At 42.3% G+C, this 23,509-nt stretch overlaps 2 protein-coding genes across 3 annotated transcripts in view; one reads left to right on the top strand and one right to left on the bottom strand.

Annotated features, from left to right (window-relative positions):
- The window catches only part of LOC112455166 (homeobox protein caupolican-like), a 50,040-nt gene that overhangs the window by 9,095 nt on the left and 17,436 nt on the right, over nucleotides 1-23,509 (bottom strand). The window contains exons 1-3 of one of the 2 annotated variants that reach the window (XM_025016927.1): nucleotides 20,986-21,746; nucleotides 9,453-9,845; nucleotides 2,436-2,569 (exon numbers count right to left, since the gene is read on the bottom strand). In XM_025016927.1, coding sequence (XP_024872695.1) covers nucleotides 2,436-2,569; nucleotides 9,453-9,845; nucleotides 20,986-21,033 — 575 coding nt within the window. In that variant the 5' untranslated portion in view covers nucleotides 21,034-21,746. Of the gene's footprint in view, nucleotides 1-2,435; nucleotides 2,570-9,452; nucleotides 9,846-20,985; nucleotides 21,747-23,509 lie in introns of those variants that run through there. The other variant, XM_025016926.1, reaches the window with a different exon arrangement.
- LOC112455169 overlaps nucleotides 1-23,509 on the top strand; it is a 41,372-nt gene that overhangs the window by 1,035 nt on the left and 16,828 nt on the right. The gene's annotated exons all lie outside the window — the stretch shown is intronic.

Raw genomic sequence — 23,509 nt, 5'->3', positions numbered from 1 at the left:
ACCTTGTCGGTCAATAAAACGCGCACGTTCTCGCGTACGTGGTCTATACGCCGACATGTCGAGCGATTTTTCTAGTATTAGATACCGTTTCAGGCAGCTCCAGATGATAGAAAAGAGATAGATAGAAAGGAACGCGAATAAGTAACCGGTTACGGGAAATCAAAGGTAATCATCAAAGAGAAAAAGACCGCGCGTTTCTATGATCCCAACGCAATGTCTATAAGTGATCGTTGATAGTAAAAAGCGGTATCTCCCGATCGGGTTAAAATTAAGATAGTATCATTGCAGCATTCGCTGACACTGTATCCTATCTTTTAATGAATAAAAAGAGCGGCAGTACAATTATAGAGCTTCGTGAAATATGCAAGATTTCCTGTATAATGATCTAAATATATAGAAAGAAAAGAAATTTTATTCCATATAATATATATTTCTTATATTATGTATATTATGTTAACGTTTCGCGTTATTCAAAGCTACACGACAATTGTCTTTGATATTTAAATTTACATTTAATAACAATTTAAATTACTATATTGTTTTATCGTACAAAGAGCAAGCAGACATACTCATCTATCATTCAGTAACAAATAACAAAGTAGTATAAGATTCGCGAGATTGTGCAACGACGCGAATGAAGGAAAACGGAGGAATCAATCAATTTACGCGAAGACAACAGAAAAAAAGAGACACTTCGGAATCGAAGTGTCCCCAAAGGAACCCTTTCGCGGAGCCAGTAAACGACATATTTCTCATTTCCTGTAATCAGAGCGTTCGCGTCGGAGCGTTTCAATCGAGCCGCTTCAATTTACACCCTCGGGCCTCGCGCGGGATACCCCCTTCTTGTATCATACAGCACAATCCGCAACTTTCAACGTTGCCTAAAACAATAGCGGCCCGACGGTGTCGAAAGTGACGGGGGCACGTAGTAACCTGTTAAGGGAAGAGAGCGACCGGGGCGGAGATGAGGGAGAAGCGAGCGAGAGAGCGGCCGTCGTATTATTAAGCAAGTAAATTAATAGAGGCTTGTCCAGGAGAGGTGGTGAGAGAGCGAAGCAGTAAGGGCGCTGAATTCCACGATAAACAATGCCTACCGTCGGAGTTTCTCTGGTAGGCGCCGCCACCGCCACCGCCACCGCCGCCGCCGCCGCCGCCGAGCACATGCAGACTATACAACCACCCCGAAGGGGTGGCTCGGGAAGAGGAAGGGAGAAGTCTCCCGTTGCGTGAGTCACAGCGCGCTTGCCTATTCCTGAACGTCGAGCATGAACGTACGTGTACGTGTGTGTATGTGTGTGTGTTCGCCAGGCGGACACGAGGGTTGCTAAGCGAAGCAAGTAAAGCACCTGTGGGAGCCGACTCGTTCGGAGGATACGGAGGTGGCCGAGGAAGTAGTCGAAAGGGAGTAGACGAGTACGCGAGGGAGTGCGGGAGGAACGGGTGGGAAGAAGAGAGGGAGAGATAGAGAGGGATTTAGAGCGAAGGAGGGAAAGAGATACAGACGGGGATAGAGCGAGAGAGAAAGCACGCGGAGCCCGAGAGTAGAGTGGTGAGTAAAGCAGAGAGAGGCCTGGCGTACGAGCGAGCCAACCCCGGGGAGGAAGCCAATCAATAAACTCACTCACTCACTCGCTCTCCTACGGAGAGAGACCTACTGCTCCTCTCCCTACGCTCGCGATGTGGCGATATATGTAGCTGTGTATATGTGTACGCGTGTACGCTAGTGTGTACGTATGTACACACGTCCAACCTGGAAGCCTCCATTATATACGCCCACTCGGCTGCCTACAGCCATTTTGTAGCCGTCCGTCGTGTTTGGCCTAACTCGAACGCCCGGTACCTTCAACCCCTTCGAGTTCGACAGAATTCGGAAATCGCGGCAACTACTTCGGCCGAATGTCACGCCGATCGATGACGATTATGTCAGACGCTACCGTATTAATGTAGATACACTCGATCAACTTGTGCAGGCGAGCTATCTTCTGTTTATCTTCGCGATTAAACGAGATTAAAGATGGACGTTTAAGTCGGATAAATATCTGGCGCGTCATACATCGTATTAACGTAAAAGTTACTCTACGCCGGCTACAGTCTCTGTCGAACAGCGCTGCGGCTCTCATCTCGCCGATACGACTAGCGCGATTTTAACGGTCCATACACCACAAACGGTGTGCTTCTCCAGGTGCACGACCAAGGGGGAGATATTACGGATTCGCGATAACGATAACCGCCGTCGCGCAGAAACGTTTCCAACGGAATATACGTGGCAAGTACGACGGAATCGTGACTCTTGTTTTAATGGCGGCGCGCGGAGGTAACAGGACAGAGGGGGGGTGAGAGGGGAGCTCGGCGCTCTCTTTCTCTCTCCCTCTCTCTTTCGGTAGTAGTTTAATCTAATGGAGCCGAGAGACCATGAAACCTGGCGATAAACTTACCCGTAGGCGGCCAGGGTTGGATCGTAAGGGTAGTAACCCGTGGCGGCAGGTTGAAGGGCGGCCGTGCCCCAGGCAGCACCCATGTCCGCCGTCATGCCCATCCCCGTCGCGTCCTTCAGCCCGTACGGATTACCCTGCAAGAGCAGAGTGCATGATAAGCGCTAATTTATTTAGAGTATACGTCGCTGCATCGCGCATATAAATTCTTCTACAATGTAAACATGCTATCGACATGATATCTTTCTATCGCGACGTTAAAATTAAAAAAAGAAACGACACGGTATCGATCGCGCGCGCGCGATATCGATCCTCGCGTGACACGAGCGATTCAGGAAACTATACCGATCCATTATAGTTAATGCTGCAGATTATGTTCTGCATGCTGAGGGAGATTATCGCAAGCCTGTCTAGAAATCCTTTAGAGGTTCAATCCAATCCATCTCAATTTTCGCTGATAGACTGGAAAGCCACAAGAAGTCGTAGCGATCGTATAAATACTCGTATAATATTTGATCTGAATACACGGTGTGCGGTTTGCAGTTTTGAAGAGATTATATACAAGCAGAATAAATGTCTCTGAAAGAAATCTTTCAATCATCTTTTACTCTCATCTGATCATTCCGACGGATTAAGAGGCGAATGAAAGGTGGCCGAGGGGTTTAACCAAGTACCCCTAAGACATAATCGCGGACAGACGTTATAGTCGGTATATAATATTGTCACACGATGCATTGCGAAGGCATGCAGTACAGGGCGAGCGAAGAGTTGGGGGAAAGGACATGAGATATGAGAGGAAAGAGTGGAAAAGAGAACGCGAGAAAGAGAGAGAGGAGCGCAGGTGAGAAAAGAGAGGGAACGTGGCGGCACGTTACGCGGCTAATGGTAGCACAATGGGGGATATTATTAGTGCAGCGGCTTAGGAGTGGTTTCTTTGGCGCCATGGAGTTTCGTGTTACATCTAGTCGTCGTCGTCGTCGTCGTCGTCGTCGCCGTGTCTTCATCGTCGTCGGCGTTCACCTTCTTAATTCTCCGCTCGCCCCTACCCCTTCGATTTTCGAAGGCCCTAACGGGTGTCCTTGGTTCTCCCTCTCGCCTTTCTTTCGCCTTGCTCTCGGTCCTTAGTCCCACCTCGCCGTGAGTCTCCCTCTTCAGGGAGTCCAGGGCACACGTGTTAGTATGTGTGTGTGTGTGTGTGTGTGTGTGTATGTACGTATCTTCGTCTTTATTTCTCTTCTTTTCAGAAGCGGCTTTAATGGCGAACTGCGGGTGGTCCGACGTCGACGCTTTGGACTATTGTTACGACTGTGCACAGTCACACAGGGTCACCGGTCGCCGGTTTAACCGATTATACGAGCACGCCTGTATTAAGGTAGCAATAATCGTTGTGTTGCGCCCCAAATCTTGCGACGTATGCGGCGCATTAGGGGGCGCGACAGCGAGGTGGCTCTAACTTGATATCCTGTGTCGCTGTGGGCTCGACACAGTCCATCAAGTTAATGCAATAGCGCCTATAATTGTCTCCTATATGGGGTGCTTTAAAACTGCAGATCCATATATATTCTATGACAAAATACTTTTTTATTCTCTATCCGCGTGCTACTCTATTCGATACAAAAATGTAATGTACAAACACGATACAAAATTTGTTTGAAATTATGCGTTGATTTCATGTCGATTGTCTTGTGAACAACAATTGATGCAATTTCTAGATATAATTTAGAATGATGTCGCTTAAAATTTTCAAGTAATATTTATTTATATATTTATTCGTACGATATGAATAACGTTTTCTGTGTTTTATATTTCTTTTTTTAATAATAAGTTACTTTATACATTGTGAGTCTTATAGAATTCTTATAGGGCATTTTCGACAATCCATCGCGTCACCCTTCATTCAATGCTAATTTGATTCTTATTATATTATAATGCCCGTCGAATCGGTCCGACGAGTTGCATCGTCAGCAGCACGTGCTTCCTGCTTAACTATCCAATGAAAAAGATCAAAGGAAGAAACGCAAACGAAGAAAATGAAAAACAAACGGTTACAGTAAGCACGATGAAAAATATAAAAAAACGTAGAAATTATGAAATAAAATATACATATATTATATCTTCTGTAGCTATTTATATAATATAAGAAACGTTTGTTTCTCTCGCTTTTAGTTACGTAATTAAAATATATCATTAAAATATATTTGTTTTGTACAATTTCTTCAAGAGATTATATAATAATATAATCATTAAAGAAATATTTTTTTCTCTTAATATTCGAACGCTTTGTCGCTTGAACCATAACGCTCGCGACGCAAAGCTTTTTTAATAGGGCGCTTTTTATAGGGCAAGCTTCTCACTCAACGTTTCTCTTTCATTTTTTTGATAAACGAATATCGTCTATATGAATAAACAATACCACCTATGTGACATTTTTCTGTAAATGCGCTTTTTGGCTTTGATTGTTCCGCACTTTTATTCTATAGATTTTTTGTCCCAGATAAATTATTTACAGATGTTTCAATGTTCATTCAAGAAGGTACATAGACAGTTGTTGTATATTTCACATTTGGCACAATTTTTTGTCTCTCCTGAAAATTTTACTAATTGTCACATAGTCGGTATTGTTCATTCATTGACGATATCATCTCGATATGAACAAAAAGGACAATGCAACCCATCGTCAAAATACTCAAAATTCTCAGCAGTCGGACGCTTATCGCATTCCGGACTACACCCTGTCCTATCGTTCGTCACCCAACTGCTGACAGTGATGGTCGCGTGCGCCAAATTACGCCACGGCGTTGAAATTCCACGAACGATTGACCGGCCGGACTGCAATTTATGTCGATAAAGATGCAAAACTATGACGCGCGTCCCACCGTCTCGCGCGACAAATGGCATTCTTGGGGTTTCGAATGGATTAAACCAATACGCGCGAGGGAGGATCCCTTCGTCTTTCGGCTCATCAGTCTCAATTACAACGGAACTCACCGCCGCGATCGACTATCTATGTGCAGAATGATAACCGCATAACAACACTGTCAACAATGATGATTATTATTATCTATATACTCTAGTGTACTTCAATACACGTACAACTATTTCAATGCTTCTTCAATGTTGTGCGAACGCTATCAAAAATTTTCCATTCTTGTACGCGATCTTTTATAGAAACTGACGAGGGTGATCTCGACGAGAGAATTTGAAAATCACGAACTGGTGAAGAAATTATGAGTCGAAATATCGCATTCGTAAATTGATAAATTCATAAATATAAGGATTCTGCAATAATTTCACGCAATTTCTGATGTATTACTCGCGGATGTACACGCGCACTAAACGCACGTTGCACGTGGCAATATTGCACGCCAGCCGCGTTTAAGTGCCAATTATAAAAGCGTAACAATCTACGATTAAGAAAGCTACGCGTGTTACGCTTTTCAATGGGCCGTAAAATAACACACGATATCGCGAATCGAAACGTTACGACTTTCGTATTGCGGCAGACATACGTGCTTCTTCTCCACAACCGCGTAATATTGCTATTGATACTAACGCCGTCCAATGAATATCCAAGTTTCATACGTTTGGCATCACGCTGTCGCTATCTTATTAATATTGCAGAATAGCGAGCATTTTCATTATCAATCAGGTGGCTTGATATTCCGTCAAAACGAGCACTAAGAAAAAAACCGACAAGTATTCAATTTGCTACTTTTACGTTATTGGTATTATGCGCATTCTCGATAAGATAAATTTCTATTTCGCGAAAAAAATATAGTCAACTATGCGACAGTTTGCAGAAATATTTTAACCGATATCTATCTTGGCAGAATCTCTCACGCAGTATTAACGATACATAAAAAATTCTCACTGTGTTAAGGTGACAGTGTCTGAAATACAACTGTTCTGTACCACAGACAATTTGAATGAAGCGCAAAACATCAAGAGAATACACAAAGAGAAACATCATTCAAAGCGCGAGACGCCGTGTGCGGCGGCATTCCCGAGGAAAATGTCGCCAGAGCGAATCTCTCTCGGAATCCGTTACGCCGACCGTCGCTACGTGAAATAAGACGAATCCGTCGGCTGATGAGAAGAGGTTTCCGTCTACCGTTGCTCCCCTATCTCGCGCAGCTACGTCCTCCTCTCGTCGTCCTTTCTCGCGTTCGCGCACTCCCGCCGCCGCGGTATCCCCCGTGGCTCCCGTCCCTGTTTCATGGCATCCCGCGTATTGATTCTATAAACTCGTTCGCGAGAGCGATGAGAGCACTCTCCTCTCCCTACTTCCCCATCCTTTCGGTGTCCGCCTCTTCCCTTCCTTCATCGCCAATTCGTTTGACGGAGACGATCTCGTTTAGCGCATCCGCACGATAAGCGAGATTCGCGAATGTCATATGCGGAATATATTTCTGTGCAGGAATTTTATTTATGAATAAAAAAAAGGAGGGAAAAAACATCGACGGCCTCTCGCCTCAGAAAAGGCATTTCGAAGGCATTTCCGTGCTTGATATATCAATATATATGTCAAAAGAGATGTATAATTCAGAATAGAAATGTACGTTAATCATTTGCTATTTTAATTTGAATTGATTAATTTTCTAAGATGGAACTATGTAACACATTCCTATGTCACTACGAATCGATATTATCGACAGTCTCTCAGTTTTTCAGCTAATTCCGCGACAAATATTCAGATCTAATGATAGATCTGTAAAATATTGAACTTATGAACTAGCGTGTATACATGCAATCTGGCCGAGCATGTTTAATTAAATATGTTAACCTCGTGATATTATTATCACGTGAAGCTGACTGAAATGATACGGCAAATTTTAATGAGTAGTAAATTCCGATATCCATGTTAAATTGCAGATTATAGACTGCGCTGTGATATACGGCAGTCTAAGTTAATTTGCAAAATAGGTATATCAAATCGATATTCGATACGACACAATTCTTATAAGAATACAAAATTGCAGGACATATCGTATGATTTGTCCGTGCTCTGCTGTTCAGATAAAGGTCTGTGTCGGTATCAGCGTTTATCTGACCAGAGCATGCACTGATTACGCGGCAACATCAAAAAGCCGATAGCTTTTTCAGTCGTACAAATATCGCGCGACTCGTGAAAATGAAAATGTGCTGTAGAGATAGAGATAGCTATACGTATTATCTGATTATACAAGGTAATGACACATTTACGGCACACGTCAATGGCACGCCGTCCCGTGCCATTACAAAAATTGCCGTTACAGATTGATTATATACCGTACATAATGCCGTTATTAAAAGTTAATTTTAACGATAATTGCGCTTTCATGTGAAAGTAGCATTCCCTTGACAGGCATCTTTTTTTTTTGCCTTTTTACCGAATTATGACGATTCCATCTACAGTTCGTAAATGCATGATATGTTAGTCCAACCGCGTTGCGCCGATGAGAGATCGCCGTTTACACGCGATTTATAAAATTGCATCTGCAAATTTACATTGCTAATTCAACGTATGAAGAATGAGACGTGTCTCCTGGATGGCGAATGCACATTCGCTGAATTTCACTCGAGATAAGCCCCGTCTACAAATTACACGCGATGAATTGCAGCGGATATAAATCCTCGCGCCGTCAAATCGCGGCGTGAAACGGAACAATTTCCGACTACATTATTAGCTATCTCGTAACGATTTCTTTTTCCTAGATTTTCTTCTCCATAGCAACTCTATTTTTGTCTCGCTCGTTAGCCGCGCGAAGAATATATTAATCGACAATGCCGCCTAAAAGCATCCAATTAGTATAATCGCCCGATAAATTCGAATTTAATTAACTACTACACTTTTTTCCAATCCGGGATGGCATCAAATGTACTTATCAGTGTGAATGGTAATGCATTCTGCGGTCTTTTAAGTCGCAAAATACGGATAACAAGAGGAAAATCAGTCAGATTGTGTTTCTGTCATCGTTTATCTTGTTGCATATACATTTGCTATGTATGTACAAAACACCTTTTGCTTGAAAGTAGAACAGCCATTAATTTTATAGACGTAATTCCGATCCAGGGAATATTTTCGACATTACATCATAATGAAATTATAGATAAAATTCTGTGGCGAATTTTAGATTCGGTGAAACTGGTTTAATGCGCGTTTTGCTCGATTCCCGGCTTCTCTGGGACCGAGACATTGAAGTAACGCACAGTCGGTCGAGGAGGATTTTCCGATGACATATGCGCGCGAATTCGTCACCGGCAGCCCCTTGAGAACGTAACGAGCGAGTTCGCTTTCCGCGAATCGAAACTTAAACGAGATTATCAGTCGCTTCTCGAGAAAGGGACGCGTGAATAATTCGACGCAGCCGGTACCCAGCCTGCGAAGACGCACAAATTCCTGAGCGCGGGGCGATCGAGGGGAGCCGTACGATCCCGACGTCCGAGAGAGGGTTCTGTCACCGGGATTCCAAGCTAATTCGCGGCAACACCACGTGCTAATCCGTCTTAAGTTAATACTGGAGAAGCAATAATCGCCCGGCACGCCTAGTACGACGAATCGATCAATCTGCATCCGGCAACGGCCGCGTTACATGTTGCAAAGCACCGGATGATCTTTCGTAGGTCTGACAAGAAACTTGTAATATGATTTTAATGTTGTAGCAAATTTAAAAATACGAAAAAAATCAAAAGATCTTTGACTCTTTAGAACAGAATAAATTTTGAGATGGAGCAAAAATATAAAAACTAATTTCCTAACTTTCAATAGGAATGATAAATTCTATATTCTTTTTTTCAATAGTCTTGCGAAACCATCGAAAAAATTTATTAAAGTCTAAAGGTTAATTCACATAACGACATTATCTTAATTGTATCTTGATTTATGTAATAAGGCTTTATATATATCTTGTATATATTAAGCGACAATAATAATTGCAGCGACAGTTTTAATGTCTAAAAAATGGTATCCTGAGAGATAAAATCGTTTGTTAACATTTTTAATGTGATACATTGTTATATCAAAAATGAAAAGGGACTCACCAGTGGGGAGTAGAACGCAGAGCTATCCATGCCGATGCTGGGATAAGGTCCCTGGTCGGTGGTGGAGGGCGTCGGCGTGGGGTAGGAGGAGTAGGAAGTCGCGGTGGGTAGTCGAGGATAAGCGCCCAACGCAAATCTCGCGGCGTTGTCGTATTGGCAGCTGCACACCGTTTGCCCTGTTACAGGGTCCGTCATCATGGGCCTACCGTTCTCGCAACAACCGGGCCCGGTGGCGGCACCACCCACGGGGGTCGTGGCACCGCCGGTACCTGCGGGCCCGACCCCCGTCGTCGTTGTCGCCGTAGACGAAGGCGACAGGGCACCCGGGCTCAACGCACCCCCTGACATCGCCGGCGACGTCGCCGTTGTCGGTTGCCCGCCGCTCACCAGGAGCTGAAAAAAAAAACAAAAGAAAAATGTACGTCATTAACATAGTATAATTGCGCGCATGTATGATGCAGAGATTCCATATATTTCCTTGTAAAATTAGAAATTAGCTTTTCCAACTTGTTTCGAACATGACTTCGATATTCGTGCGGTCGTAGGAAACTTCGTCTGCCACACAGATTCATTTCACATTCTCTTCATTTTTCAACGTAGATACATATAAATAACGCATAAAATGACTGCTCGTAAGCACATATGCATTAGACGTGTCATGATAAGGACATACATATGTACTACATGTGTACATACGATATAGAAACGCAGAAGATTTATTTTCTTCTAGTGTGTGTCTTTGTACTTTTTTAGCTAGCTTACATCGCTTCGGCGACCTTAAAATTCGATATTCACAAACATCGATAACGGTACTCTTCTTTTGGCACGGTAGATGGCGAGAAGAAGGTTCTACCTGAGTTTTTACGACTCCTTTTTCTTTGTACGAAAATTCTACGATGATTAGTTTTTTTTCGATAACCATCGCCTTTATCTTTGGAAGGATATAAGAATATATTACGTGAAAAAAATATGAAATATAGATTTCACGACGTATTTAGTTTTATCGAAACAATCTTGACGCGTAACGGTGAGCGATTATTCCTCCCACGATTAATAGCTTCGTGAAGCTCACATAAACAGAAAGACGTCACTCTCATGCGTGCGTGCTCGCGCGCAGGGGATCGCGCCGAGGTTGCCTCACGCTAAATTAGCCCATTGTAAATGAGGCCGGAATGAATCCCGGTAATTAATATGGCAAGGGCGCGGAGTTATTTCGAGAGGACGGGACGGGAGGCTCGAGAGCCGCCGCGACGAGCCGGGTTGTATATCTGCGTTGATAAAGCCTTCTCTCCGACAGCTCTCCCGCATTCCGTTACACACGAGAGAGAGATAGAGAGAGAGAGAGAGAGGAGAGCCCGGAAAACGACTCTCTCTCCCTCGTACGTATATACCTTTCTATTCGTAGACCGTGTCGAAATCACCCACGAAAACGCCTACGGAGCGTTGCGGCGCGCGCGTGATGAATAGGATCGACGAGAACTTTATTCCCGCAAACGATTCTCCTTCGCATTTTAGCGTTTCACCTCTCTTGTGAATTATTAAAAGCCCGCGCGGCGCCGCTTATCAATTTTATAGTCGGCGCGCTTACAAAAATACGGCGACTCGCGCGGCGAAGTTTTTATATATACCGATGGGAGCCTCCATCGTTTCTCGCGCGACAAAATACGAAACTGTATCTCGGTCGTTAAGCAATATACCATATGGACGATTCCCTTCGATTTCCTGTTTAATCGGAAGTTCAGTCATTAATACGTGATGCTTTTTTCGTCATGATAATATAGATTATAGATTATAGATTATAGATCGTTAGGCAATTGCGTGAAATCATCTTTTGTTTTGAGAAACGTATAAAGTATTTACAAAGACGCCCGATAGTATTCAGCTGTCTTGTTTATGCCTCGAATTACGCGGTTTCAATGATTTGCATAATTATCTCGATCTACAATGAACCATCTGCATAACTATCTTCGTGAGAAAATTCGAGGCGTCGCTTCCGTAACATTGAGCCATTTCCGGCTCACGCTGTTTACAATCTCGTGCTCATCGATTTTCCGTGAGCGTGCGTCAATACGCTCGCGTATTTTCACAAGAAATATCACAGGAGCGCGTCGCCGTTGCAAAAATAGAAGGGCGAAGGGACCGGCGCGTCGCATCGCGGGATCCGCACCGAAAGAACGAGGTAAACCCAACTTTCGTGAACAAAGACCCCGCGCACTTTCGTGGTGGTATATAACGGTGGTGTGTGGCGGCGGCGGTGGCGGACTTGGAGGACATGCTATGCGCGCGCGCACGTGTGTCCCCGTTCACGCATAACAACACGCGACACGTGTGCGCGCGTATATGTGCGCTCGGAATCTCCCCGACTTCCTCCGGCCCTCTCTCTGTCCCGCTCTTTTTCTCCTCGCCTCTAACGAAACGTTCCGGGCACCTCCAGCGTGTCTGGAGCCATTCACGCCCTGCTGGGTTTCCCACCGGAACCTTTTAAGACCCCACTTTCACCCCCGCGGCAGCCGCCGGCGCGAAAACCCTTCGGATCTCGTGGTAGCAGGAAGAGTCGCCGTGATACGGTCCTATCCCGCCTCCGCTTCTCGCGCTCCATGCTCCACCTTGTCGCCGATCGTTTCGCGACGCGCTCGTTGGCGAGGCAACCCCTCGAGTAAAACAATGTCGGATTCTAGACGAATCCTGATACGAGCATCGTTAGAACTTTCTCTTCGGGTTCGTGTACCTACTATCTTTTTTTAAAAAATCGCTAACACATCACTGTTACAATAAATTTCACGAGTGTCAAATTCTCTCAATTCGAGTTATTTTTAACCATTCCTATAGGTCGCTACTGCTCCTACTTAATATGTTGTTAATTTAACTAAACAAATGGAGTTAAAATGATACTTTTTGTGTTAAAATGATAAATTTAGACACACATGATAGTTAAAAATGACAAAATTTTATTTAATTATTCAACTCAAGGTATTGGTTCAAATTTTCTTCTCTAATATTTAACAGTGATGGAGAGAAATAATTCCAAGTTCGTAATTTATTTTATAAATAAGTGAGCGCACTACTGGTTATATCCGCAAAAAAAGCTTGGAAAGCAAGAATGCTTGGACTCTTTCATTGCTTGATATTAGTGGTTTGTATTAATGACGTTCGCGAAAAAGGCTTAGACAACAAGAATGCTTAGATTCCTTTACTGCTTGATATTTGTGGTTTATATAATGGTATCGCTGCTCTGAAGTAGATTTCTACTCATGAAAAAAGATACGGGTGGCGAAAGCTCGCCTGTTTGACGTTGTCCGGAAAATGGCGGTTATTATCGGCATGATTTCTTGAATGATGCGTATTACGCCGTTCCAGTTAGCCGCGATTTAACATTAATTTCACGAGTGGAAAGTTATGTCGTCAAAGTTTCCTAGAGTTCATAAATAATAGCGAGTAATCATTGATACATTCAATTTTCCTCAAATTTTAATGTCGGATGATCCAAAACATACAGAGAGAAACTTTGTCGTAAATATATTACATTTGGAAACAGAAATGAGATTACATCAACAGTGCCAATAAAATATATATTTTTAATACAAAGTATAAATAATAATTCAAAATTAAGCGACCCAATTGGCCATTTCCATTTATTCTGCCTCACGACGTTTCGACCACAATTTATACAAAAGTATAAATATACTTTTTTTTTTCAATTTAAACATCTTTTAATTTAAATCGTGCTTAAATCGGCTACACAAATGGACGCGTTGAATTATTATTATCGCATGATCGATAAGCTTCATTATCGCAAAAGAGAAAAAAATACCTGAAATAAGCGGCATCTTTTAAGAATAATAAGTCAATGTCACCTATCACGATGATTAATCGAGAGATAGTCCACCAATCTACCTTGCGAAATTGACAAGATTCGTCACTTTATCCAGATAGAAAGCATTCTCGTTTGCAACTTTCATCATGTACAACTTAAGTAGCGATCTTTGTAGCGACAGAGTGACACAATCGATGAAGTGATTTCAATAGTATTTATTTCACTACATTTACTGTGCGGAGAAAAGCTTTACGATAAAATATATTACGCGCAAACTGTTTCCTTGTTAATTAATTTCTACGCTTATTGAAACTTTACGGAATTGTATTATTTTATTTTCTTCACATATTTTCCTCACGTTAAATCTTTCTATATTTCTTCAATGTATAAAAATCTCATCACTGCGGGTTTGGACTGTGTGCGACTGTATGAACACGCACGGACGCTTACACGTGCGAACGAAAGGGGCTGAATGAACCCGAGAAGCCGAAATCCTCCAAGAAACAGATCTTGTATGTGTATCGTTACGATCGGCCTGTATAAACAGGATTACATCTGTCCGAGTGAAATTGTATAGGGTACTTAGGGTTAATCATGCGTCATCGACATCATTCACGAAAAAATAATCAGCACGTAACATCGAGTCGGCTACTAAACGCTTGCCTAAACTATCATTAATGAATTACGCTACAAAAATATGGTGAATAAAAAAATTGGTTTTTTCCTTTATTTGAGAGGAAATTTATCAGTGATTTTAGATTTACGTTCTTCAACCAATGTCCCGCCAAACAATGTTGGCTCGAATCATATTATTTTCAGTTACGTTCTTAAAAGACGAACGTTCGTAAATTTATTACGACGGGCTGGCAGCCATCAATTACGTGGATGCAGTTTATACTGAAAAGATGGCGACAGGAAAGGTTGAGTTGTGCGGCTTATCTTTTCTGCTCGCCTTCCTTTCCTCAGAGACCACTTCTTCCTCACGCCGTAGCTTCTCTTTCTTTCTCTCTCCCTCGTGTCACGCCATGTATCTTTTTCTCTTCACCGGAATCACAACCATCACGAAACCAGGCAAGAATCTTGACTCTCCCTTCGTCCTCTCCACCTTGGACCTCTTGTACGACAACGGCATTACCGGGTCCCTTCCTCTCTCGACAAATTAGCCATCATGGCGATACTTTTATAACGTGCAGACAGAAGAGATCTTCAATTAAAATTTAACAGAATCGTCACGCGATTTCGGTTGTTTTTCTCATCGCGGAATGTACAGAGTTACGAAAAGCTAACGTCCTAAAAAAGAACGAGGGACTTAAAACGGTCTATTCGAGCGACATGACACAATTAATTACTCTTTTCCTATCTCCCGTCGTAACCGTAACTTATACATATATCAAGTTACTCCAAATCTACTAAATTGGAGAAGTATGTAGAAAATTCTGATATAACGTATCTAGAGAGTTTAATCATACGATGCTTAATGTGACAGGTGACGGATAGTGAAAGGATTTACAAATTCAGATGAATTGTTAATTAGTAAACTCAATGTGCCAGGCGTAGAGCGAGTCGTCACGAAAGTCGCGGACATTAAACGGGCGCGAACGCGAACGCGGCAGTTTCACGTTAATTACGTCCGTCTCCGAAAGAGACGCGACAGACAACGAGAGGAGAGTTCCGCGAGCATGGCTTTAAAAACGTCACCGGGCGCGGAGGAGGACGCCTGTCGGAGGGCGGCGAGATCTATTTGAGGCGTTAAAGACTCTGTTAAAGCGGCGGTAACTCGACGTTAAGAAGGCGCGAACGTCGAGTACCGCGGACGACTCGGGGTATTTTTACGCGGCTCGTTGAAGCGTTTATCGACGCCGGGGGAAATTCTTACAAGCTGCTCCAGTCCGCTGGAATTAAATCGACCGAGGGAACGTCAAACGTCGCTCGCGTGTCTCGCAAATTATGACAAACCAGATTTTTTTCCTCATCTCTCTCTTTCCTAATGACTCTAAACAATATTATTTAATTATTTACCGTTATTTTAAACAAAAAATTATTCTCTTTTTACACGATATAATATAAGAGCAAACAATTGTCTTCTCACGTACGTTTCTCTATAGAGGAGCCGCGTTTCACTCGGTTCGATCGCCGATTTCCGTCCTGTCGACCCTTCCGAAACTCGCGAAAAAAGGAGAGTGATGAATTCGCGCGCGCGCGCGAAACGAGGCCGAGTTCCTATGAGGATGAGACACGTGCACCTTTAAACCGGCAACCGGTTTCCGCGCGACGTGCGTGTAAAGGCGAGACACACAACTGAGACCGTTCGGCAAGTACGTGCGAGAATTTGTGGCGTAATTGCCGATTCCGTCAATCATCGGGCGACGGTGTTTTCATGCCGCTGCCAAATCCCGCGTGATACGAGATAAACAGCGCGTAATAACAAAGTATAACCGGATAACGACGGCATAATAATGCGAGTTAACGAAGTGAGCGGGGCCTCGAAATTCTCTTTTCAGACATGCGATCGTGAGAAGAGCATAAAATGAAAGGCTAATATCTCGTCGGGCATTATTGTAACCGATGCGGAGCCGGCCAACAAAGTTGTAGTTTTACTCTGTAATTACACGGGCGCGGCAATTTGTATATCATTAAAGGTACGCGCTATTGGGAATAAAAGTTCCACACGAATCGACGGTGTATCTTTAATAAATTATAATTAACCGATAAATAATGACCGCGCGAGAAAAAAATATCGGTGTAGTACAAAGAGAAGCTAAATACGTAATGTCGTATATTCTTCAAGTTGTTTAACTGTTTCTTTTTAGATTAATTATATTCCTTTAATTTAATCCTTTCGACCTCGTATATCTCTCTCACTTGTCACTTGTATTGCATCGTAACAACTTCAATACTCGCGCGGATATCGTTTAATTACCGGTTCATGAAGACAAGAGGAGTGGCGAGGATTAGCGAAGCGCTCGCATTCGCAGTTGAGCCAGCTCGTCGATCTCTCGCGTCACTCCTCTGCCAAGAGCTTGCGTCGATTCCCTCGTGATAACAATGGCCGCGAACAGTGCAAAAAGTGGGCGGCGTGAATGAAAGCGAGACGGACGAAAAGAGAGAGAAACAGAGAGAACAAGAGAGAGAGAGAGAGAATGTGCAGGCCACGATCCTGAAAATCGATATCGCGGATACCGAGGTGCTTCCGTGTCGACGCTCGTAATTATATGCCGCGGAGCACGATATACCGCACGATTCCCATTATTGCCATCACGGTAGTGTAACTTATTGTTAGTGTACAGAGCACGATGCTCGAGCGATGGTGTTGAATGATGAGTAGCGACCAGCGCTCAAAAGTTTAACCCTTTTGGTACGCGCGATCATTAGAGTACGGAGATATGTAGCGTCTCCCAACGGAAGAAAAGACTGGAGCTGAATGAAAATCGTGAGTCTCACGATTTTTATTTCTTTTTATCCTTATGCTTTAATTATAATTATTCCATAACGATTGAGCAACCGCGAAATAAATAATATTAATGTTATTGATCACTTACAATCATTTATGCGACTGAATGAAATTTAATGTTGTATAATATACATATATACATATATACATTATAGAAAACAGTATTGAAAGGCACTTACAAGTTGCATGAACAATATATTATGTATGCGATTATGATTTATAGGAGACAAGAAATCACTAGCGAGTATTAGTTAATCATACCTGTCGAATTAATTAAAATTACAATTGTAGATTTTACGATTCGTCCCGTTTTATCTACGGTAAGTCCTGTTATAAGTAGAGTATAAACATCAATTATCGTATATGCTTAGAAATCATTGGCACAAGATAGTTATTATCTCGTGGCACGGACTTGCAGCGCGCGTTCGCAAACCATGACAAATTTCGTAACGCCATTTAGATAATTATACATAATTACTACTCATATATACATGTTAATCATTCGTTGAAGTTTCCAACGGTACAATCACTGTAACCGGATCTCTTACTTCATTTGCAACGTTGTAGATTGCGATTAAATGAACGGCTCATCGCCGTGACGTTCTGGCCCACTTTTAATTTCATATTAAGAAGTTAAAGAGAGGCGGATACTTCTTCAAATATTTCTAGTGTTTATATCGTACATATCGGGAGATACCTTGGTTGCGGAATAAAAAAATTAACGAATTAACGAGCAGCATGCAATTACTTCGGTAAATTATTTTAAGAAATCGAAGCGACAGGTGTTGCTTAAGTTTTGGCATTCGATAACGCAACTCTAACAAAGTCATGACTTCGGTAATCTCATGGGATATCGAAAGTGCATGATGTATTGCAATAACGCGGAACGAGTTACATCGAAATATCATGGCGAACGAAGTTTCTCCACAAATTACTTCACGTCCCAATGAATCAATCAGGAACGGTGTTTATGAAGTGAAGGCACCGCTGCTCATCAGCGCGATTATGCAAATTCTTAGCTCGTTATGGCAGATAAGGAGGCCTCGATCCGATATTCCCTCCCCCCCCCGGGAAAACGGCGATCGTGCATCGCACGTCCGGAATACGTAAGCCTCGGCGTACGCGCGTATATTTCAACGACGTTGCGGCGAATAATGCAATTTGCAACTCCTCTCCGCGGATCTTCCACGGCTGCAGCGAACCGATGCGGGCAGACCTACCCGTATTATTGCCAAGAGTCGGACGCAAGCTGCACCTGCGCGATCCTCAGTGCGCTTTACGCGCGCGCCGCTTTTATCGAGCATTATTTATTTCCCTCCTCCTCCTTATCCTCCCCTTTTGGAAAACATAGCAGAGATATATAGCGCCGCGCCGCGCTTCTATAACCATCGAGCGTGTGACGTCCCGGCGTTTAAGAGACGCGAAATTATAATCCATAACAGGATGTCCGAGAAGTCGCACGCTTCCTTCCGAGTACTGCGACAAATTCGCAGTTGGAAAATTTTATTATGAAAATCCCTCCACGTTATTTTCATAAAAGGAGATTGTCTCGAGTCCAACGTTTTTGTTGTTTAAAAATGATTTTAAATGTGCCGATGTAATATTATTGTGATTTATTAACTCTATGGCATTTGATGGGGGGAGGGGCATTCGGCTTGCAACTTAAAATATTTTTGTTTTATGTTCAATAGATACTACTTGTAATTAAATGGCAATCGCTAGTAAAATTGTTCGAATAATTTGATAAATTTTCTCCAGCTAATTGTAAATTTTGATGCGCAGAATCAAGTAGAGAAAAACTCAAAATATAGAACAAACACACGGCTGAATATTCATTACGGACCGCCCACTAGAATCTTAATTACCGCCTATCTAATTTAACTCGACAACTGACACATAATACATCTTTGCTATATCGTCCAACGTTTTGTTAACATTAATGTTATCCCGCATATTCAATAGTGCGTATTTTAATATTGTGTCCCCAAGCGATTGCTGATGCAAACATGAATTTATGCGAGCATTGTGATACCATAGTATCTTGCGGTATTTTTGCATGTAAGCTTTTCGAAACATGCGTTGTTTTCTTGGCTTATTCTTAGGCGATTATTCATGCCGAGACTTGTTACTTGGCAATCTTTTTTCTATGTATCGTCGATCACGAGTACAATGATGAATACGCAATAGGCTATACATATTATGGATTCTTTTACATCGATATTGTTCTGTACAAAAGTAGTTAAGAATAAAATTATAGATAGTTCACAACCTCGTTCATAACACTACTGTTTGTCTCAACGGTACCTGTTCTTTACACAGTATTAAAATTATATTAGGGGTATTCAAATAAGTTAAAGTTTAACGGTTTGACAGGTTATGTCGGGTTAAAGTCGAGTAAAAAGTTAATTAATTAACTTTGGGCGCGCTACTCTTTAAGGTTATGCAAATTACATAAGTGACTCATTAACCTATCACATTAATCTTTGGGTTAAAAGTGTAAAAATTAACTTTTTACTCAACTTTAACCCGACCTAACCTGTCAAATCGTTAAACTCTAACTTATTTGAATATCCCTATTTAGAATATTCGCGTTTTATTAAGAGTAGAATAAATCCATTTAATGCGATAGAAGGAATTAATGTTATTTATAATGTTATTCAATATCAAGATCCGCAAGAACTTGTTTTCTCAGCGAGCAAACAAGTACTTACTTCCATTTTTTAAATTATTTTTTTACATCTCTCAAGTTAGTGCTTTCTTGCTATTTTCTGTCATTTGTGATTACGTGCATGTAATCCAACGGAAATGCAAAATGTTCGAGTGCGTATATTAATATACTCTAATCGGTTTAAGATTATTCACTCAAAACAAAATTTCTATTTCAATTTTATCTTCGTTTGACCTCCACTTTTAGCGCGTATGTAACACATTTATCGCGAGAAAAGAAAGCGCGCGTTAAGTAACACATTGATTAAATAAGTGTCACGCGGCGGTGCAGGCGTACGACTCTTTAATTACTATTCCGTTCAGAAAGTCCACAGCCGCGTGTCGATCATCCGCAGCTCGGATGCCATGCTCTCATTAGATTGGGGATGCCGACGTTGAAAAAGAGATTGGATTTACTGCTCTCGAATAAGCGATCGAAAGAAGCTCGCTTTTGCGCAGGCTTCCCTTCGCGAGAATATTGGAGATAATTAATTCTCTCAGATAATTGATTAATCGGTTAACTTATTATATTATTCCATGACGATTGGTTAATATACGCGGTCTCTTAAAATTATATTGTCTATACAGAACTCTTTATTTTTATAGCTCTTTTTTTATTTTCCATGGGCAATCAATGTATGAGAATGTTTACTCGTTGAATATCGATTAACTTAATCGTAGGTCATATTTTTCACGCGGGATCCCTACCGTAAGGAGCTAATAAATTGGAGCTTATAGGTATTATATCAGGGGATTTTCTGGTATTCACGTCGCATATTTAACGCTAGACTTCTCGGCATTGTTTTGTTAGGTGTGTTGAGTGTTTTCCTTACAGTGACATTGATCTTTTTATTAGAAAGATTAGACACATCAGGCAAAGTTACATTTGTACTAAATGGACATTAGAATGCGACCCTTTTCCTCGACGCGTCACGCTCTTGAGCGACGGCCGTCGCTGAGCTCCAAGTTCGTTCTATACAAACTTCACGCTCTAGCCTGCTACTTACGAGGAAGGCAGGTGCGCCTCTAGGCTAACTCGCTTTCCTCGAGTGAACTCGCGCGAATGTTAATTGTGCGCTATTATTGGCAACGACCGGTCATGGAATTCTCCGCTTCTTTGAACTCGCTTGGATCGGTTCTCATTCCAAGATCTCGCCATGAAGTAAGTTACTTACGTAAAACGTGCAGTGATTACGCGATGGCGTTATATGCGATAATAATAAATGATACGAAGTCGCGCCAATAGATTTTACAAGAAAATAGGAAGCGATATTTATATTCAGTTATAATAAACTTGAATTTTGAGTACATAAATAAACGAGATAAATTTCCTACGTCTCTTTCCACTTGCAAAAGCATCCTAAATAAAAATGTTTGACACCTGCAGCGAATGATGCGTCAAGAGTCACGTGTGAATCGGAAATAAGTGATTTTTAAACGTCACGCAAGATAAATGGCGAATTGTTTATTCCGAAACAATCTACGAATATTCCTTCATTTCTATCGTGACAATTCGCACAAGCATTCTACATGATTACTTGTCATGATCTCTAATGACTTACCTGGGACGCCGACGGATACGAGTATCCGAATTGCGCGTACGCTGACATGTCTAGAATCTACGAGCGTTGAGTCTATGTGCAGTCCTCCGTCTTTTTCTCTCTGGATATATTGCGGAACCAAAGAGGATCAGGACACAAATGCATCTGCACGCACTACACTCCCTCTCTCTCTCTCTCGCTCTCTCTTTCTCTCTCTCTTTCTCTCCCTCGCTCTCACTGACAAGTTTCTACGCGCGGCAATATCGTAACGACATACGGGAAACGAAACGGGACGACGGAGCGCGACGAACGTTCGCCGGCGAGGAGTGCCATCAGGCTGCCCCGAGGTCCTGGGCGGCCGTACTCGGCCTCATGACGCACGTTTTTCTTCTTCAGCCACGCGGCTTCGTCAACGGAGTGTCATCGCGCTGTTTTGCGAATTACGCGCACTTCAATCCTGAATTCCTGCTTGGATGGTTCCCAAGGTGGAGCGAGGAACGACAGGGTCAGCGTAGACGCGCTATACCGAGGACGACTCTTCTCCTTGCTACGGCACGGAACGGTTCACGACTCACGACACGTCGCGTCATGAAAACAGCTGACACGGGACGCAGCACCGGGACGTGATAGCAGTATCAGGATGACGACACCGAGGAAGCGGGACGGACATTCGGACAGAGAGGCGAGCGAAGCGTCACGACCGGTTAGATATAGAGAGCTCACACAGTTCGTTCGTTCGTTCGGTCCGTCCCCTGCTCTCACAGGGCACTCCAGTCTGCGACTGACTCGGCACCACTCACACCACTTCAGCGGGCTTCTCCACTCCGCTCTGTCACGGCTCCCCCTCTGGCGAGGAAAACCGAAAGCAACGCTACTCCCACCATACGTCGTGGGCGGTGACTCGGATGAAACGGAGCAATCGCGAGATAGCGCGTTGGCCTAGGGGCGGGCTCTACGGGCTGTACGATTGTCTGTGATTGGTTGCGAGCACTTGGCGCGCGGGCGGTGGTGTTTTTTGAACGTGCCCATCGACATCCCGACGCCCTTCTCGACCCCTCTATTCACCACCGTGGAACCACCAGCGAGTGAACGATCTAGCGAGCTGCGTCGCGACGCCTTGCTTCGCCACGGGACGTTGCACGGCCACGACTGAACAAGGAGAAACGAGTATGTTTACGCGGCTCTACTCTTGTCAACCCAACGGCAAGGGACTTAAATAAATCCACATTCCTCCGCCCTCCTTACCGTATCACCCATACGTCGCCTATGTAAGGAGAGCGCACTACTTTTGCACCTTTTGTCCGGTTCACAAGATTGCAAAGTAACACGAAGCAAAGGTTGTGAAGCCTTTCGTGAAATGCCAACAGGCCCATTTTAGTTTCAAAGTAAAAAGAATTATCTCGTGTTTTAAGATAGGTCATTTTTCCCAAAAGTTTTATTAAATAAAATAATTTATAATAATATAATAGCGTAATCAATTTTCAATTAAACATATTTTGATATTCAATAATAATTTTAATATTTAATGGTATAACTTTTGAAAGTTGAATTCATATTATAAATAACATATTTCATCAGTAGAAAATTTGCAAACTCAAAATTCTTACAATGGGATATTAATATAGGCAAAGAATGGTTAAGTATATTTTGTACAATCGTAAAATAAAATTATAGAAATAATATTGTACTTTTTTTTGGCGCCAGTACATATAAGCCAAAGATTTGTTCTGGTCTATTGTTATATCGTTGAAAATTTCACGAGAACACCGAGCAGATTAGCCGTGGGATTTACCCCGTACTGTGCTACTTGGAATAATTTCACGGGTTATTAAATCGTACCAATGGACCGAAACCATTAACTGCGACAAAACATTTATTCGCTAAATTAGGGTAAAAGATTTGTAGATTTGTTTGCTCGTATATATAAGAATTTTCTTTATGAAAAAGTAAGATCCAATAACTGTTGTCTAAAGAGCTCTATATAAATTATTGAATTATTAAATTGCACCCCAGAGATATTATTATCTTAAATGAATTAAATAAAAAATTTAATTAATAATTATTTTTATAATTTTTATAATAATTTTTACATTTATTTACTGTCTTTATAAGAATAATTATTTATTTATATCAAGTATATTATACCAGGTATAAGAATTATTATTATTTATTTTTAACACCTATACACATACTAGTAACGGAACATAATCAATAATAAAAATATTTAAAGTAACGATATACAGAGAAGTGCTTATATATGACAAACACAACACTACTAAGCTTCGTTTCTTGAAAACACGAATCTGGAGAACAAGGGTGAACGGATGAATGGTCGACGGGCCGTCGGGGGACAACGAGAAAATAGTAGTTGCGATGCAACAAGATCTACCGCTGCTAATAGGATTAGCCGACAGGTTGACGAGGTCTTCGGGAGATAAACATCCTTTTGAGGACTTTGTACCTGTATCCCGAAGTTCTTCGAGGAAACGGTCACGGGACCCTCCGGATGATTTATTGTTCTGCGTAAACCTGGTGACCTGCCGAT

The sequence above is a fragment of the Temnothorax curvispinosus genome, unplaced genomic scaffold, assembly GCF_003070985.1.
Source record: "Temnothorax curvispinosus isolate PA1 unplaced genomic scaffold, ASM307098v1 QBEX01005876.1, whole genome shotgun sequence".
Classification (NCBI taxonomy): Eukaryota; Metazoa; Arthropoda; class Insecta; order Hymenoptera; family Formicidae; genus Temnothorax; species Temnothorax curvispinosus.
This window is presented reverse-complemented; position numbering and strand designations above follow the sequence as displayed.